This window comes from Corvus hawaiiensis, chromosome 6 (genome assembly GCF_020740725.1).
Source record: "Corvus hawaiiensis isolate bCorHaw1 chromosome 6, bCorHaw1.pri.cur, whole genome shotgun sequence".
In the NCBI taxonomy this organism is placed as follows: domain Eukaryota; kingdom Metazoa; phylum Chordata; class Aves; order Passeriformes; family Corvidae; genus Corvus; species Corvus hawaiiensis.
In genome coordinates, this window is record NC_063218.1 from 2,274,940 (window position 1) to 2,293,288 (window position 18,349).

At 40.8% G+C, this 18,349-nt stretch overlaps 1 protein-coding gene across 12 annotated transcripts in view; it reads right to left on the reverse strand.

Annotated features, from left to right (window-relative positions):
• Nucleotides 1-717: 717 nt before the first annotated feature.
• Nucleotides 718-18,349, reverse strand: part of NIN (ninein) — a 60,927-nt gene continuing 43,295 nt past the window's right edge. For 4 of the 12 annotated variants that reach the window (XM_048306933.1, XM_048306931.1, XM_048306944.1 and 1 more), the window contains 9 exons: nucleotides 18,011-18,133; nucleotides 17,375-17,488; nucleotides 16,265-16,411; nucleotides 14,682-14,861; nucleotides 13,910-14,059; nucleotides 13,505-13,603; nucleotides 10,347-10,532; nucleotides 5,160-5,273; nucleotides 718-4,479 (listed from right to left, as the gene is read on the reverse strand). In XM_048306933.1, the coding sequence (XP_048162890.1) occupies nucleotides 4,270-4,479; nucleotides 5,160-5,273; nucleotides 10,347-10,532; nucleotides 13,505-13,603; nucleotides 13,910-14,059; nucleotides 14,682-14,861; nucleotides 16,265-16,411; nucleotides 17,375-17,488; nucleotides 18,011-18,133 (1,323 nt within the window). In that variant the 3' untranslated portion in view covers nucleotides 718-4,269. Of the gene's footprint in view, nucleotides 4,480-5,159; nucleotides 5,274-6,965; nucleotides 7,538-8,473; nucleotides 8,532-10,346; nucleotides 10,533-12,308; nucleotides 12,370-13,504; nucleotides 13,604-13,909; nucleotides 14,060-14,681; nucleotides 14,892-16,264; nucleotides 16,412-17,374; nucleotides 17,489-18,010; nucleotides 18,134-18,349 lie in introns of those variants that run through there. The other 8 variants (XM_048306935.1, XM_048306937.1, XM_048306940.1 and 5 more) reach the window with 8 other exon arrangements.

An 18,349-nucleotide genomic window follows, 5' to 3' on the forward strand; every position in this document is an offset into this window, starting at 1 on the left:
TTTGGGAGCAGAGCCCGACCCCCCCGGCTGCCCCCTCCTGTCAGGGACTTGTGCAGAGCCACAAGGTCCCCCCTGAGCCTCCTTTGCTCCAGGCTGAGCCCCTTTCCCAGCTCCCTCAGCCGCTCCTGGGGCTCCAGCCCCTTCCCCAGCTCCGTTCCCTTCTCTGGACACGCTCCAGCCCCTCAGTGTCTTCTTGTGAGGAGCCCAGAACTGGACACAGCAGTGCTTGACCAGGGAGGTTGGACCAGGAGCCCACTGTGGTCCCCTCCAGTCTTTCCCATTCCATGATTCTGTGAAAGGCTTGCAACAAGCCCACAATACTTTCCATATAAAGGTGAAGAGCAGGGATGCAACTTCAGCAGAACATATGCCAAGATGTGTTCACTCCCTGTCAGTTTTTTACTAAATGTCATACTTTCATAATGGAAGAAACTGCTTTTCAGAGCTGTCAAACAGTCCTTTTTATTAGTGTGTATGCCTCTGACAAATTTGCAGATACTACTTGAAATATTTACAACATCCATGGGAAGAAAGCTGGCAGCTGCCCCTGGATCCCTGGAATGTGCAAGGCCAGGTTGGACGGGGCTTGGAACAACCTGAGACAGTGGAAGGTGTCCCTGCCCATAGCAGGGAATGGAACTGGATGGGTTTTAGGTCCCTCCCAACCCAAATTATTCTATGATTTTGATGTTGGATAAAAAACAAAAGACACAAGTATGCATCATACATTAATGTATTTTTTTTGCTCATTATAAATAATGTGTAAGTTGCTTCATCTCTCAGTTTTACATGATGTTCTCAGGACAATATATTACACCAGAACAAAACAAATTCAACAGAAAAAAAAAATATACATTTGTTTTCATTTATACAGAAGTAGTTTTTCATGAAATGACACCAAACAGGAGACTGAACAGGTAAATGATGGAAAACCTGAGTGACAGGGATGGCATTTCCTGGAAGTAAACAAAAGGATTTCACTCTTGATAGATCCAGACTGTTCCCCCCTGCTGTACCTAACACATAACCTGTCTAAAATGAAATATGTTACAATCCCTTTTCTTTCCCCAATCAGAATTCAAACAATTCCATTTTCCTTGTATTTAAAGTACTACTTGGGGCATGTGCCATGATACAGACTTTTAAATCATTCTGAATTGACAAGTAGCACTTCAACTGCATGAATTTCGTACACCTACATTTAACTTGGGGTCAGTCCCCTTCCAAAACCCCCCAACCTGAAATGTCTATGTGCCTTTATTTTCACAGTGTTTCATAAAGTAAGAGATGAAAACATTTAAAACACCTTCTGGTAATGAAGTAGCTCATATCTGACATGGCAGGACCTGTTGTAAAAACAAGGCCTAAAAGTTCAGTGATTTTTGACTGCAACAATAACATTAAATACTTTGGTTTTTGCCTATTCTGCATAGGAGACACATTCATGCACAAAACGCTGCTAATGCTTCATAAATTACGTGTTTCTATGCTTATTTTCAGTAGCCTGGACTTTGCAAAACAGCTGCTTCTCTTCTGAGCTGACACAATGAATTAAGAAACAACGTGACACCCGTCTGGAAGCAGCACTGCCTTTCTCTGGGATCCCTCCCTTTGGGAAGGGATTGTCCTGAATTGTCCTGTAGCAACCGAGCCAGTACAGTACAGGAAGGCTAAAGGCACTTCTGAGAATTAATTCACACAAATATTCCACTGAAACTGGAGGCTTGCCTCAAAAATATTTACCAATAGGACATTTTCCTCCTCCTCTCTCCTGTAGATAAGTTGGGTTTTTTTGAAGTTTAGTGAAAGAGAAGTAGAGCAAGGTAGGATAGGGGAGAAAAGGAAAAGCCAAAAGTCCCATTTCCCTGTTTCTGCCCTTCTCCCTTTTTGGTGCTGTGCTCTAGCAATGACTGTATGTTTGGTTTATAAAAGCCTGGTAACTGCCAGGAGATTAAAAGAATTAGTTAAGTAGTCCAGCTTTTACAATTGAGCAATGTGAGAGTAATTGCACAATAATTTAAGCGAAATATTCATTCCTTCCTTTTAAACTTTGGTCACAGACAGAAGTAAATCAAGGTCAAGGTATGAAGTAGCCTTAAAATGTACTAGATAATAATACTTTTTGCAAATACAGTTCTGAACTTCATTTCTTTTGCTTCCTGGAATTATTTTGGAACTTTGCTAATTTCCACAGCAAAATGGGTTTAGGATGTGCTCTGTTCCCACTTTGCAAACACACAGCCCTGGTACCCACACAGAGATTTATTATAACTCAGACCATGTGGTGATTAATAGCAGAAGTAACAAGAAATCACTACTCCAGCTTTTTAAACCCTGAGATTTCAATCAATCTGAGACATTTCCAATTTGTGAAAAGATTTTTGCAGCCTCTGAAAAATCTGTAAATCCTTGAATTTGGGATGACGTGGAGAAATCTCCACAGCGTGCATTTAGAAGAGCACAGCAGTGAAATAATTTAGGACGGTGTGATGCTCTGACATGATTCTTCCATGATTCTATTTCCATTTCCACTTTGTTGCCTGCACAAAGCAATGGAGGAGGAAAAGAAGGAGGAAAGGGTCACACCCTGCGTCTAATTCAGTCCATAAACCCTCCAAAATCGGTAAGTAACCCCAGAGACACAGGGAACATCCTCTACAGCCACATCAGTCCACAGTCAAACTCATTTTCCAGAGGGTCCTCCACAGCTTGCAGGCAGTGTTACCCCAGTTTCTGCAGGACTTTTGGCTCCTGACAGAATTATCACCTTGCCAGTGGTCTCTGAGACAAAACACCTCTTCCTCCCCCTCCTCAATCACGTGTATTTAAAGAGGTCCAGTTTCAAGTATTTCAGCATGGCCCCCGTCCCCAGTTTGATTTACAGTGTTTAATTGTGTCTAACTGGTCTGAGGGAGAGCGGGATGGTTAACAACAAACCCTTGAGCAGACAGGCTCTTATCCAGCTGCTTGCTCTGCCAAACCCCTCTGTAAAGAAGGTGTTCCCAAAAAATCTGCATTCTCCCAGCCTCCTCGACTGATCCCAGAGGAGGTACCACCTCTCATTGCAAACCTCGCTGCTCCTCTGCAGGTTGGGGAAGGAGCACCCAGGTAATACTCACCCCAAATCCAATTTGGTTTATCCTGCTTTCCCTAACGTGTTTATCTCCCTCTACTGACTTTAATACCCACATCTAGAGCTGAAGGAAGCTGATTTAGGCTGTTACTCCCTGAGTTCTTCATAACCACACTGCATGTGTTGCTTAACAATTAATGACAGATCCTGTTCTAGGATTAACACAAAAGACAAGACTTTTCCAAACGATTCCTCAGGTCAAAGCAGATGCTGCATTCATGGCAAAGCTCCACGTTCGTGAGGATTCCAACAACAGGATCCCACTGAGAGAATCATCCAAGTGCCCCTCTTCATTCTTCTGCCAGCTGTTTAATAAATACACTGCACTGCTTTACTGAATTTACAAATCACATAAACAAAACTCCCCCTCTTTGCTTCTGTTGAGTGATTCTTCCTTGGTTTAGTATAACTTCTTTCCATACACAAAACCAGTAAGGCCTCTATAACTCAGAGCTGTCTGGCAGCACAGCTTAAAGAAAAACAAGTCTTTATTTGCTAGCTGGGAAATTTCTTCAGCTGAAATACTGTCCCACTTAGTTGGAGGCAGTAGTCTAGTTATGTATTTTAAATAAACCTCTTTTTCTGAGCTCTGCAGAGAAACAGCCATGAAGAATAACCCCATGAATAATTAGGAAGCCAGAATCAGTTTACAGGACACAGACCATACCAGGAAAGCCTTGCCTTCAACATTTCTACTGACAGTGATGAAGACTGACCCATCAGCATTTCTAGGTTTGGAGCATGAAGTATTTTAGAAAGCTGAAAATATTGTGAAGTTTTCAGTTCAATAATTTGAGTTTGCTGCTTTAGGCCTTGGCTTCAATCTAGATGATCCAGTATAGGAAATTCAGAATTTAGACTTTAAATGAAACCCAAGGCATCAAAATAAGTTAACCTAGAAAAACAAATGTTCGGGGTTTTTTACATAGCGATGATTACCTTTAGGCAAAACTTAGGAGAAAACCAGTTTGAGAACCAACAAAATCCTCATTTGGCAGTGTCCAGTTGGGAAATTAGCTCTCCTGGGAGGCATTTGTAAGTAAAACTCATTCAATAAAAGAAGGCAACGCAGTGAGAAGCTGAAATAGTCCCATTTCAGTAAAGTGCACGGGGCTGTGACGCACGGAACAGCTTTGCTATGACCTTATCTCTGACACTGGGCTGAAGGAGGGCGATGCCAAGTTCTTCACTATTCTGTTGAGGTTGGCAATTTTCTCTTCCAGTAAATAATTCTTCCTCTCCGCAGTTTTCTGCCGCTGCTCCGTCACCTCCAGAGCCTTCAGCAGCTGCGCGTTCTCCACGTAGAGATCCTTGACCATCGCGTCTGCTTTTGTGTTCTTGGAAAGCTGCGTTGGGAATGGGACAGGGGCACTCAGCAAATGACAAATAAAAGCACCAAAGGAGGGTGGGGCACTAGGTGAATGTGTGAATTGTGAACTCAGATATCAAAGGAAAACCCTTTCACCTCATTAAAAACCCATCTTTAAAGATGCTGTGAGTATTTTGAGACTGGAAAGATTTTTTTTTTTTTAAGGAGATGGGGTAGATAATAGAGGGTTTCAAATCCATCCTGTCAGGTGAGTTCTGCTTTACAGCATTTATCCTCTAAGGATCAATTTAGTGCACAAGAGAATCCACAAGCCTAGTGATCCCACAGAGGTACTTCCAAAAACCCCAAAACCACATCAAACAAAGGATGTATTTGGGGGCAGGAGGCCTCAAAGGAATCAATACTTGATTTTCTCCTCAGGAAAATATTTTTCCTCCTTTTCTAAGCAACTTTTCCAGCTAGGATCCTCAACTGAAATTTTATTTTTGTTGCTTGATTTAGGAAATTAATGAGTAGTGGATTCAGTCCCCAGTTTGGAGGTTTATGAAGCTTTGGGCAAACATGCTGTAATTGAGCTCAAAAGCATTAAATAAAACCACTTTTAACTTTCTTCTGAACAACAGCTTGGCAGCTTTTGCCCACTTAGGGGTTTACAGAAGGAATGGGGAAGGTTTGAGGAAGTCTAAGAACACCTACTTGTTCTTTCAGCTGATTTACTTTATCTTGGAGAAGCCTCTTCACAAGCCTTAGTTTCTGCTCCACATCCATCATCCGCTCTTCCATCATTTTTAGAAGCTGCTCATGACCCCCCTGGAAAGCAACATTTACGTGAAAAATCAGTTAAAGATCAGTTCCCATTCACCAGTCTATTTTTTTCCCCATTTTATGCTCAAGAAAATAGCTAGCCCTCCACACTCCAGTCTGTTTTAGAGACAAATAAATTAATAAACCCTTCACTGAAGCAAAATATTATGGGCAACACTTAAAAGGACACTCTCAGCACTGCATTGGTTTTCCAGGTCTAAGTTACACTTGAAATTACCAGATCAAGGAAAAATGATATAAAATTTTAAGTTCTGTCTTGTTCTCTGTGATGGTCAGAGCCGGGTAATTTCCTTTTCTTGTTCTTTGGTGCTGCCAAATTTCTGATGAACGTGGGAAACAAAATGCCAATCCAATGGGTTTAGAATAAAAATAAGGTGAGGTCATAAGGTAATGTTTGACAGTGTAACTCTCCCATGCCAAAGACACCTTGAAATCGAGTAATAGCCAAAAAAAGTAGGATTCCATTATCTCAAACTTCATTTTTTACATCTTTTTAGATTAGTTTTCATGACCCTAAACTGGTTTTCCTCTTTTTCTTCAGCAAGGTGACACTGTAACCAAAAGCATAATAATTCTGGTCATGAGACCATTACACCAACACCTGAGGGAAGTTTTCCCAAATAAATAAGGAACATCAGGAATTACAAAAAGATTTGTTTGGATTTAGGAACTTGAGACACTGACTGCAGGAAAACTGAGACTTTATTTTAATGCTGCTTGTTACTCAAATTCTAGGAAGTCATTTGAGGAGATTAACTTTGAGAAAGCACCAACCCAAAATAAAACACCCTCAAACCCAAACCCATCGCACCTGTGGAGGAGGATAAATGAAAAACTGCTTCAGGTAGGGAGTTCCTCATCTAAACCCCTACAAAATGATCCCCTTGGGGGATTGATTTAAGCCCAAACATCTTATTTGCTGTAACAGAAACTCAAATCTGTGTATGGGGCTATGTGATAAATCATTTTTATGAAAAAACTGACAGTAGAGGCACATAGAAAACAGTTTTGCAGTGTGGGTGGAGTGGATATTTTTCTGAATTAAAGGAATTTGATTGGAATTCAAAACCCTGGAACTCACTATTCCACTTCCCACTGGTTGCAGGAACCTTGAGTGAGTAGTTATGTGGAAAAGAAGAATTAAAAAGAGGTCTCAATCTCTGTGATCCCTGGTTTTTTTGGTTTAAATGTTCTCACTTCATATTATTTCATGTTAAATGGGAGAAGTCAGCTCAGGTAGTAACATTAAGGTCAGTAAAAATAGGAGCCAAAAGATCTTTACAAGCAAACAGCTGAAATGGTTCATGGCCTCAACTAAAAAAAGTCATAGGCCTTAAAGAGGTGTTTCGCTGAACTCTTAAAGTATTAAAATTCTGATTTATTCAAGTAGTTCGAGACAAAAACTATAGAATTTCATCCAAAAAACAATAATTTTCCTTTTTTTTTTTGCACTGCCTTTTTACTTCATGGCCACAGCAGTAGAAGATCTCCCATTTTCTTCTGTTTTCAGGTACATCTGCTAAAGAAAAGCAGAGTTTCTGTACTCTAGTACATCCCCACCACAGATCTTTCCCAGAAGTGGTGATATAACAATCCTCATTAGCAAAGATAAGTATTTTGTCTAAAACTTGGTCATTCTTGAAGTGGAAATTATTGATTTCTATGAAGACAAGACACTTTATGCTTAAAAAAAGATTTTATTTTTCATTTACATCCAAAAAAAGTCATCTTTCCCTGTTAAAAATTTTATACATCTTATACAAAAATGCAGTATAAATACCTCAGATTTTCTTCAAATCTCATATAAAATTAGTACCTTTTGAGAAAAATAGGCTCTTTCCCCTTCTGAACAACTGCACATTTTAAATAACATAAATAAAACTCATTTGTAACAAGTTAAAAAAAGCTTCTGGAAGCTTCTGAGCTTTCACAAAATAGCTTCTAGACAAATAAATAAGAAAATAACACTGCGGAGACTTTTTTTTTTTTTGTGGTTTGTTTTGCTGTTTTTTAGGGGGGAAAAAATAAATTTGATCCTCAAGTTTCTCAGCTTATGCCAGTTTGTGTGTTTGTGTGTGTTTATCATGGAAAAGGAATGGGATCAAAAGCAGCCAGAGGTGTCAGAGGTGCCCGATCCTCCGGTAGGAATCTGCATGCACTGCTCGCTGCTCCGGTAGCAAGGCCTAGAGAAAGAAGGCAAGTGGGAATACTTCACCCTGATATCCAGGTTTTTCTTCCAAACATGTACACTTCAAGCAAAAAAAAAAAAAAAAAAATCACCAATATAAGCAAAGCAAGCAACACAGGACAGAAAAAAAAATACACACACAGAAAAACCATGCAGAGTACTTTATATTTTATATTTGTAAATATGAATATTAGTGCTACACATACACAGCTGGGAGGTTGAGGGGGCATTTTCTACATCTAAAGACTCTCATCCGTGTTTTTTAAAAAATCAGTGGCAATGATTAAGTTAGCAAAGTTGTTTAGAGGAAATCGCCCTCCTTTCTCTCTAAACAATCGCATATATAACATAAAAAATCTCATTTATTATAGATAAAAATCTCACAGATTGCCCAGCATTTGGGAAAAATGAAGCCCAACTGAACCTCCTTTGAAAACTTTGCATTTCTATCTTCAACCTTGTTGTTTTTCCCTCAGAGTGAACAAGCAGCTGGTCAGAGGTGATATGAAATTTGAAATAAAGAGCTGTGCAAACGGGGAGTTGAGCAACTCAAATATTAGTCGGTTCTAGGCAAACTTTGGGAAATAGTGGGTCATTAACAGGCTCCCAAATTTAGTTATTGAGCAAGGAACGTGAGGTAATCACAGCACTGGACACAGCAGAAACAGTCATTGGGAATTCAGAAGAGTCCAGACAGGTTAACACAGTAAGAAACAGTTCAGGAGTTATAATTTAATTTAGTGAAATTTAAACATGTAACAGCAGCCTTTGGATGAAAATAACTCAGGACTGACTGCAAAATGAACGAAAAAACACAAACAACCAGGATTAAAAGGCAATGAAAACTGCAAAGCAGGAGAAGCACAAAATAATTCCATTAAAATAAAGGGATAACTTTGGATACCTCATTACACAGGATCTAAGAGAGCTGCAAAATGCAAAGCAGCAGCAGAACTAAATAATTAATTTTACACAGAAAGCATGGAGATAACCTGACCTTGTACTCACTGGTGAAATGATGATGGAGAGGGATTAGGATGCAAGTTTTCAGGGTGCTAAAGGGGACATTGAAAGGGAAATGAGCTCAACTAAATGTTAAACCCTAAAAACCAGGATGGCAAAGAAAAATCAACAGAGATGAAAGCAGGAGGTGCTTATGAGAAGCAGCAAAGTGGAGACAAACTGAAATAAATCTGGCTTTGTTTATAAATGTTTATAAATGTGAGTTTTTAATAATGATTTAGAAAGTTATCTAGTAAAGTCCATGAAAAAAGGGGTGTTATAAACCAGAATATCCACTCACTTTAAGGAAAAAAGGGAAAAAAAAAAAAAGGATTGAGTGCATTAGTGCATTGACAGCAAATATTTGCAAAGCCTCTCTGTAAGTATTTTTAAATTGACAAAGCTTTTCCAGGAAATGCAGGAGCAATTCATCTCTAGAACTACAAGTTCCAGGATGTGACTCGTCTGCAGATTGATTTCAAAAGCTAAATTACAAAGTCATCACTCCTAATGCAATCCCAGCACATTCATTTGCAGCTGCCCCTGCTGCAATGTGGCTTTGATTGATTTCTAATTTAAACTGCACATTTTGCTCTCAGTGGAATGGGACCAAGTACCTCAGCCTGTGGTGATGCACTTCTGGAAAGGAACCTTACAATCAATTTATTTCTACTTAACCTTAAATTGTTTGCTTTTAAGGTTCGGGGGTTTTTAAAAATTTTTTTTAAGAAACATTTTGATTTGATGCCTTTCTTAAAAAAGAATTTTTACTCCAAGTTTTGGAAACTTCAAAAACTGGTTACTGCCAAGACTCTCTCCATAATATCTTTATTTTTCCTGAAATACCCTATTACTATGCTCAGAGATTTTTGAGCTTCAACGTTTTGGTCTTATTGTTATTATTTTAAGGTATTATTTTAAAGTTTAACTGTAATCTAAGTTTAGAATATAAGAGGGGTTTTTTTTTCCTGCTAACAGATGAATAAATAGCTAATAGTATTTTATCTCATTTATTTATCTAAGTATAAATCTAAATAAATATCTAATCTAAATAAATCTAAGAGAGATAAAATACTAAATATACATTTAGGTTATTTACAGCTTTATCTTTTCTCAAAAGATAGAGTTGTAATATTCTTTTAAGACCTATGGCCTGAGCCAAAGCTTTAGAGATTTAGAGATCCAATTACTTTTTGAAGAAAAGGATCACTTGGCATTTTTTATATGGGAGGTACAAACCTTTCTATTGCCGATAATTCTGTTTTACAAGGTAAAAAATCCAAACAACACTAAAAGTGATTCTGCCCAACATGGGCAGTGGATGAATTAATCTTCCTTGGAATTGGTCTTCCCTCAGAAATGCCAATGCTGAAGTTTCTGTACAACAGTATCAGTGTCTTGTCTCATGGCCAAATCAGGAAGATTGACCTTATAAAAAGGATTAATTTGTTTTCTGCTCTGCTACAACTGACACAACTCCATGTGACAGCAACAGCCCAAATCAGGGTTTTATGTGATGGATGCTTGTGCAATATCTGGCATGGTGCATTTTAAAAATAACAGCTCCAGACATGGACATTAGGTAAAGAAACAAACAAACCCCAACCCTATAAACACTTACTGCACATGGAGCAGAAGGAGAAAAGCCAGTTAAATGTGTTAACTCAAAAGTTAAGAGGACTTCAAAACGAAGCTCTGGCTCAGGCTAACCATGCTGAACAGCATCTTTTGCACATATCCTTGCTGGCATCAAAGTTCAACTTTTGAACTGGCATAAACAGAGGATGGATCTCCTCAGAAGAAAAAAAAAAACCCAAGACAACTAAACCAAATACCTTAAAAATTTTCACTTTCAAGGAGCACCTTACCTGCTGCATGTTTGTCCCTGAGGCTCTGCTCTCGAGCTCTTCCTGGAGGTGCTGACTCCTCCTCTCTGCCTGGAGCAGCTGCTGTTGGAGCTGCAGGATCTGTTCCCTGGGCACCGGGGCACAGCCTTGCTGCTGGAGCTCCCGGGAGCGCGGGCTCTGGCTACGCATCCCGCCGGACTGGAGCATCTGGGGAGGCAAAAATCCCAGCCATCAGCACCTGCCCCCTCTGCCTGGGCTGCTCCAGGCAGCAGCTTGCTCTCAGATCTCTCGTGGGTGAGAAAAACAAGCCTGGACTCAGTGATAGATGGTGAGCAGGCAGCTTTTCCCCCAACGAAAGAAAAGATGGGATTTCACATGCAGCGCTGAAGCTGAAAGGAAGCTGGGCTTTGATTCATCATTTCAGGCCTGAATTATAAAAAAAAAATCACTAAATTTTGGATGAATTCCTATCAAAGTTTAGTTGGCCTATGGTGGACTTTAAGTAATAGTAATTTCCCATTTCCAATTTCCCATTTGAAGGGGAAGGTTGAAGTTGTGCTGATTGTTTCTAGTCTTTAGGAGGGAGAGAGAACATTTATCTCTGGTTATATTACATTCAGAATTCAGTATTTAAAACCCTATAGATCTTTCCTAATGTTCACTCCTGACTGTGGGGATATTATGAGCCAAGACAGTCATGTGAAATAATTTAGAATTTTCACAGACTAAAGTAAAACCCAGGTAAGTTAACTCACAGTTGGAATCGTTAATGATACTAAAAAGGACCAGAACTGGACAGTAAAAATCCCTGATGGTTCAGAAAAATTCATTTGCAGTTGGAATTTGTGTAACAATAATAATTTCTTCCCATAAAGGTCACCAGTTGATCACATCATAAATTGTCACCTGTTACATCAAAACCATTACTCTGTTCCCTTAGGAAAAGGTGTATAGGGTTATCTTCTTGGTGGTTTTAATTTTCCTTTCAAAAGTGGTTTTAATTTTCCTTTCAAAAGTGGTTTTAATTTTCCTTTCAAAAGTGGTTTTAATTTTCCTTTCAAAAGTGGTTTTAATTTTCCTTTCAAAAGTGGTTTTAATTTTCCTTTCAAAAGGGGCAAAATTATCAATTTGGAATAATAGTTCAGTTAATGACTTAGTCTCTAAATATTTTGCACAGTGGTGCAGCTCTTCTGGCCCTGTTACCATCTTATATCTCTGCTGGTCCAGGTAAACAGAAAATAGCTTTATAAATACTTCAAAATAAAATGATTTGTACTTTTTAAAGCTATTTAGGGGTTCTCTTTGTCTGTAAAGGAGCTGTGCCTTTCCTGACAATATAAACAGTGAAAATAATGAGCTTTTGGTGGAATTTCTTTCAGGGTTCCTGTCATGTTGTGAAGCACATGAGTAACTAATGAGGAAACAGTAAATTAGTGTTAACAGCATCTTAAAAATAAATACTAATGAACCAACAATGAAAACAATATAGCCCTGCTGTATTCCTCTGTGGAAGAAAATGGAACAATCATGAACTTGCTAAACTATCAGGATGATGCCCAATGGGATCAGAAATAAATTAATTTAAGGAAACATTGGACAGTCTGGTAGAAAAGCATGCAGGCACCAGAGGTAAATATGCAAACACCTTCAAGCCTCACAGTCAATGGGTTAGCAGGAAGCCACTTTTCATTCTCTCAACTCCCAATTTTAATTCTTTTGGAATGCAGTGGGGTGATTGCTGTCCATTTTCATGGCAATCCCTTAGGAATATGCAGCTCCTTGGAGTACAGAACCACACTGCACAACACACCGGCCACAAAGAACCCAGTGCAGCTGTCCAAAATTGACAATGAAATGAACAGTGGCTTCTTTACTTAAAAGATGCATGGAATAAAAAGAAAAAAAAAAAAAGAAATCCATAAAAAAAAAATAAAGGAATGTTTTCTCCATGCTATGGTGGTACATTAAAAATTATTGCTCTACCTTTGCACACTATTTCAGAGAGAGAAGTGCCCCCTTCTCTGCTAGTTCCAACCACTGAGTTCTAGCCAGGTTAGCCATGGACAAAAGGAAAATAGGCACAAAAGAGAGCGTTAGAAGTCACAGAGCACTGAGGGAATGTTGTACACACCTGCTGGGAAAGGGTTAGCAGGAGGAACAGAATCCTGATTGTTTGAAATACACATTTCAGGAGAAAATGCCATCCCGGGCTCGGTGTTTATGGGTTTAAGTGCTTGGCATTTTCCCAAAGCTTAATTAAGACAATATAAATAAATGCACTGGGAATATAAGCAGTCTTTTCATTAACTTGTCAAAATCTCTTATTTCCTAATTAGGCTTTTACAGTTTTGTTACTAATTACATAGGATTTTCAGCCTAATGGCTCCCATTTGCTGTCTTGACAAGAAACATGAAGCCCTCTATAAAGTGGCATAGAAGCCTCATCTAAAAGATGCTTTGACTTATGGAACAAGTCAAAATGGAGGTTTTGGTTTGGTTTTTTTAATGTATCATGTTTTAAACTCAAATCCAGGCTATCAAATTTAAACAAGACTGCTGAGAGAAAACTTGGAGGTCAGGGCTGACCTTATGGGACACACTAAACACAGTAAGGCTGCCCATTCCTATAACCAAGGACTCCTAAGTTTTGATATCCAGCATGTTCCACCTCCAGCAGAACTTTTACAACAGCTTTTAGAAGAATCTCAACTGAAGTTGTCATTGGTGCCTTTAAATTAACAGTAAGCTGTGTAAATTGTTATTTTATCCTGATTTAGATAAGACTTAAATTCAGCAAATTATTCCCAGAGAAAATAAGAACAGGTTTCTACATTAAGAGCAGCATCACACAAACAGTAATTAGGAAATTTGAGGTGACATGTTTTAGGAAGGAAGAGGGAAGTGTCACAGCCTTGCCCCAAGTACAGAAACAAATTTCTTTGCTATTTGATTTTATATCTGAAGCCGTATGTGAATTATGAGTAATCACAACACGCTTCAGAGAAGGATGTTTGCCACACAACTTGGTCATGAAAGATGAGGTTAAACATTAGGAGAGGTTAATTCTTCTAGTTTCAGTTAGTTTTGTCTGTTACTACACATCTGTAAGTTGTTTTAAAATAAAATAAATTCAGTGAGATAGTGATAGAGACCCACAGTCAACTGTGATTGAAAAGTACCTCCATTAACTGATCATCCAGCTTGACTTGCTTTTTTCTTAGCCCTTCGTTTTCTGAGCTGGTTTCCAGTTCACGTTCAAGAGAATTCATCTGACTGATCTATCAGAGACAAGAAGTTTCCTTAGAAAAGCAGCAATTTCTCATTTTATCTGTTTTTTTCCCCCTCATCAATCATTGAATACCAAGACAACTCAAGTCTAAAAACCAGGAGTATTTAGACAAGTGCTTTGCTACAAGAGATGTCTCACAGCAGATGCACAGAGCCCTGTCAGCTCCTTGAGACACAGAACTGTGAGAAGCAAAGAGCAGAAAATTCAGAGTAGAAGAAAGTTACAGCCTATCCCTTGGGCTCTTGAGAGATCAAAACTGCTGCACTGATTTGTGTGTTTGCCACCCAAAACTCACCTTCCTGTTTGCAGATGACAACTCCTTCTGAAGCTGTTCACACTCTCTCTTCAAGCTCAGCTTCTCCTGCTCTATGGCTTTGACAATCCCTGACTGGCTTTGATGCTTTTGGTGCTTTAGGGAAAGGATTGTGGATTCCAGCTGTCGGATCTGAGGAGATCAGAGATGAACAAATGTGGAAGGATGTCCCAGATAATTCCACTTCATCTAAAATACCGAGTACCAGTTGATTCTGGACTCAGAGAATCCCAGAATGGTTTGGGTTGGAAGGGACCTTAAAGCCCATCCAGTGCCACCCCCTGCCATGGGCAGGGACACCTTCCACTATCCCAGGCTGTTCCAAGCCCTGTCCAACCTGGCCTTGGACACTTTAGGGGCAGACACAGCTTCTCTGGGCAACTCTGGGGTATTTTTGACATATTTGCTTTGAGATCTTGGCCTTCTTTCCCTTCCTCCTCCCCATAATCCACTGAATACTGCGAGCCAAGAAATTGCACAAGAAGAATGTTAGGAATATTAAGAATCTTTTTGTTAACTCAAAGTTGGACTGAAATCTTAAATAAGATTTCAGAATTATCAGGATTGTCTTTTAAAGAAAAGAAATCCCCTAAGAGTGTTGAGGAGTCTCATTCTCTGGAGATACTCAAAACTTACCTGGATGTGATCTGTGCAGAGTGGTCTGAGTGATCCTGCTTGAGCAGGGGGGTGGAATAAGTGACCTCCAGAGCTCCCAACCCAACCCTCCAGTGATCTGTCCTCTTGCCCAGGTTACCTTTTCCCTGGAGTGAGCCAGGTCTGTTTTAGTGCTCTGCACTTCCCTCTGCAGCCTCTCGTTCTCCTGCCTGAGCAGCCTCTGCTCCTGCTCCGGTGGCTGCTCCAGCTCATCCCAGTGGATTGGCCCCCGCTGGTCCTGCAGCCCTGAGGGAGGCACAGCCACTTCCAGAACCCGGTTCTTAAGACAGACAGAATTGCAGGGTTAGGCCTTAAACAAAGAAGCAGACATTTGCTCTATTCAGGTGGGTTTTAGGTGGATTTTCAGTAACTGCAGACTCCAAAGCCGCAGCATTCCCATCTCCCTCCCGGCCCACTCACTGTTTTCCCCTAAGAACTCCCATGTGCAAAGCCCCAGGTGCTTCTCCCTGCTAAAATCATGGATAATAGCTGTGTGCCCAAGGAGTGCACAGAGCTCAGCAACACAAACCACAACGTTTTAAAAGAAATCAAACAAGTCCTTGGGTTGGACGCAGAGGGACATCTTCAGTGGCCTATGTAGAAACATGCACCACTTTACAAACATCAAGAGTGGATTTCTGGTCTTTGTACTGATTAAGACCTCCCAGAGGGAAAGTCCAGGTAGCTTACAGTGTTAAAGACAGAGCTAATGTTTCTGAAAGCAAGTCAAGGGACAGCAAGCCAGCACTCTACTACTTTGCATCAACCACAGAGGGATGTAAAGCACCTCTGTAGAGGGACTCAGTGTCAGCAGACTGAGTCTGGAACAGCCTGGAGGTAACTTTCAGGCATGAGCAGATCCAAGGCTGAGCTGGATGCATCTCACAGAGGTGTTCTCACCTGCTGGGATGCACAAAGTTGACGGAAGATGCCTCTCAAGATGGAGAGAAGAGGTGGGTTTTAGGTGGATTTTCAGTAACTGCAGACTCCAAAGCCACAGCATTCCCATCTCCCTCCCGGCCCACTCACTGTTTTCCCCTAAGAAATCCCATGTGCAAAGCCCCAAGTGCTTCTCCCTGCTAAAATCATGGGTAATAGCTGTGTGCCCAAGGAGTGCACAGAGCTCGGCAACACACAAAAAAAAAAAGCAATTTATGCTCTCTTTAGAGCCAAACAGAACTCAGTATTATATATCATTCAGTAATAGCAGTAATTGAGTTCCTGTTGTACAATTCTGAAACAGCCTCTCTTCCACATGGACATTAAATATTCCTTAATTACATGGCAAATAAGCCAAATTAGTAGCTGAATTCCTAACAGCAATCCCAAGACTGCTGTCTACAACCTCCTTCAGTTACAAATCCTGATTAGCTGAGAGGCTGGTAAAATTCTGTACCTTTCAAACCCAAGTTGCACTGAAAATTAGATCCTCTGTCAATGACCAGCTGGTTAATTTTTATAGTTGATAGGTGTAAATGAATACATAGTCCACAGACTTGGGGGTTTTATTGGTAAAAGGTTTCTTTTAGGGAAGAATGGAGACTCAGGGGAGGGACTGATCGTTGCCTGTGCTTACGTTCGATACTTAAAACACAGTTTTTAAAAATCAGCTTAAAACCTGCACATTATACCCAATATACAATAATTATAGCTACACCTACTGAGAGCCCTGAAGCCCTTTACCTTTTCACTGGTGTTCTGCAGCTGTTTGTGCAATGCCATCACCTCTTGTTGCAGAGTTTCCTTCTCCTGCTGTGTCACCCGCAGGTCGGATTTCAGCCGGGACATTTGGAGGTTGGTGCTCTGCAGAGTTTCATCCAGGCTCTGAACCTGTAAGGAGCAGGAGCACAGCTTGGCTTTTGCTAGGCCAGGATTCCCTGTGTGGAGCAGGTATGCCACGTATTTAGGATCTCTGATGGAAGGAGTGAAGTTAAAACGCTGATATCCCCCTTTGAAAATGTTAAATTGAGTTTATTGCTCCCTACAACTCCCTGACAGCAGGGTGGAGCTGAAGGGGGTGTCAGGCTCTGCTCCCAGGGAACAAGGGACAGCAAACAGCCTCAAGTTGTGTCAGAGGAGGTTTAGATTGGATATTTGAGAAAATTTCCTCATGGAAAGGGTTTTCCAGCACTGGCACAGCTGCCCAGGGCAGTGGTGGAGTCCCCATCCCTGGGACATGTGGCACTTGGGGACACAGGGCAGTGGTGGCCTTGGCAGTGCTGGGGGGAATGGTTGGACTCGATCTTAGAGGGCTTTTCCAACCTTAAAACTCTATGATTCCAAATGATTTTCCAACTTTTTGTTCCAAGCTCGCAGCCATCCACTTTGAATAGAGCCACAGTGCTGCATTCACCAGAAACATCTTTCAGCCCTGAGCATTTACTGCAATATGCTGGGAAGAAGCTTTCCCTTGAATTATTTATTCTTCCTGGCAGCCCATGGCCAAGGAGAAACTCCAGGAATGCTCAGCCAGGCAGGGAACCACTTGATCCCATCCCTGCCTGAGGAAGGATGAGCCTGCACCAGGACAGAGGAGCAAGAGCAGAGTCTCTGCAGTATTTTAGGAACCACCAGGCAGAGGGAATTGGCAAAGGTAACTCGGCTGCAGAGAGAAAAAGTCCCTCATGTTTAACAAGTTTCCTTTTGCCCTTTAAGAGCACCACTTTGAAAGCCCCTCAAAGCAGCCAGTCTCAGCTGCGTGACATCAAAAGGGGGCTTTAATGAGAAAAAGCACTACAAGAGATGATCAAAATGCCTTTATCCAGGGTTATAACATAAATCCCTGCTTTATACCTTGTCCTGGGAAACGGAGAGCTGCGCTTTCAGGGCCTGGCTCTGCTGCTCCCAGGATTCCTGCTCCTGCTTCAAGCTGCTGATTGCACTCTCCAAGCAGCTGACCTGAGCTACCTGCAATGAGATTACATCAGGAACCATCCCTCACTCAGGAATTTTTTGGACTCAGTTTGACTTCAAGGCTTACCCTAGAGGGAATTAAAGCTAAGGAAGGAAGGAAAGAAAACACAGGAAAGCAAAAAACCCCTAAGCTCCCTGAATTTCCACACAATGGGATTATTATTTACAGTGTGCAGACTCCTCTGCTCCAGTTCAGAGTTACACTATGGCAGAGTTGCAATAGAAGTCCAAGAACACTGTCTTCCTTGTCCTGCTGCAATATTTATATCCTGGCCTCTCTTCCTTGCAATGTTTGGAATTTTCTACATAATCAAATTACAGTAAAGCTGGGCTCCAGAATTTAAGCTTTCCTCTCTAAGACCAGCTAGGAATAAAAACCAGGCAGTGGCAATTAAGCTTTTATCCAGCTTGAGGGTAAGGAAAAATCTATCCAGAGAAGTTTTATAGGTTATGGCGATACAGATAAAGATATAAGAATTTTAACAGCATGTAGTGATGTGGATTTGCAGTTCTTACCTTATCAACACATCTGTTCAGTTCCTCACTCAGGGCTTCTTTCTCTTTCTGCAGCTTTTCATTTTTAGTAATTAAACTTGAAACTTCATTCTGAAGGTCAGAGAGATCAGAACATCTGGGCAGCTGTGGGAAGCAAACCCCTCACAGTTGCATTTCTGTGCTGTTGCAAAATTTGGCATGAAAATCATGGGATGCCCGAATGGTTTGGGTTGGAAGGAACCTTTAAAAGGTCGTCCAGTTCCAATCCCTCTGGAATAAGCAGGGACACCTTCCACTATCCCAGGCTGCTCCAAGCCCTGTCCTGCCCTTGGACACTTCCAGGGATCCAGGGACAGCCAA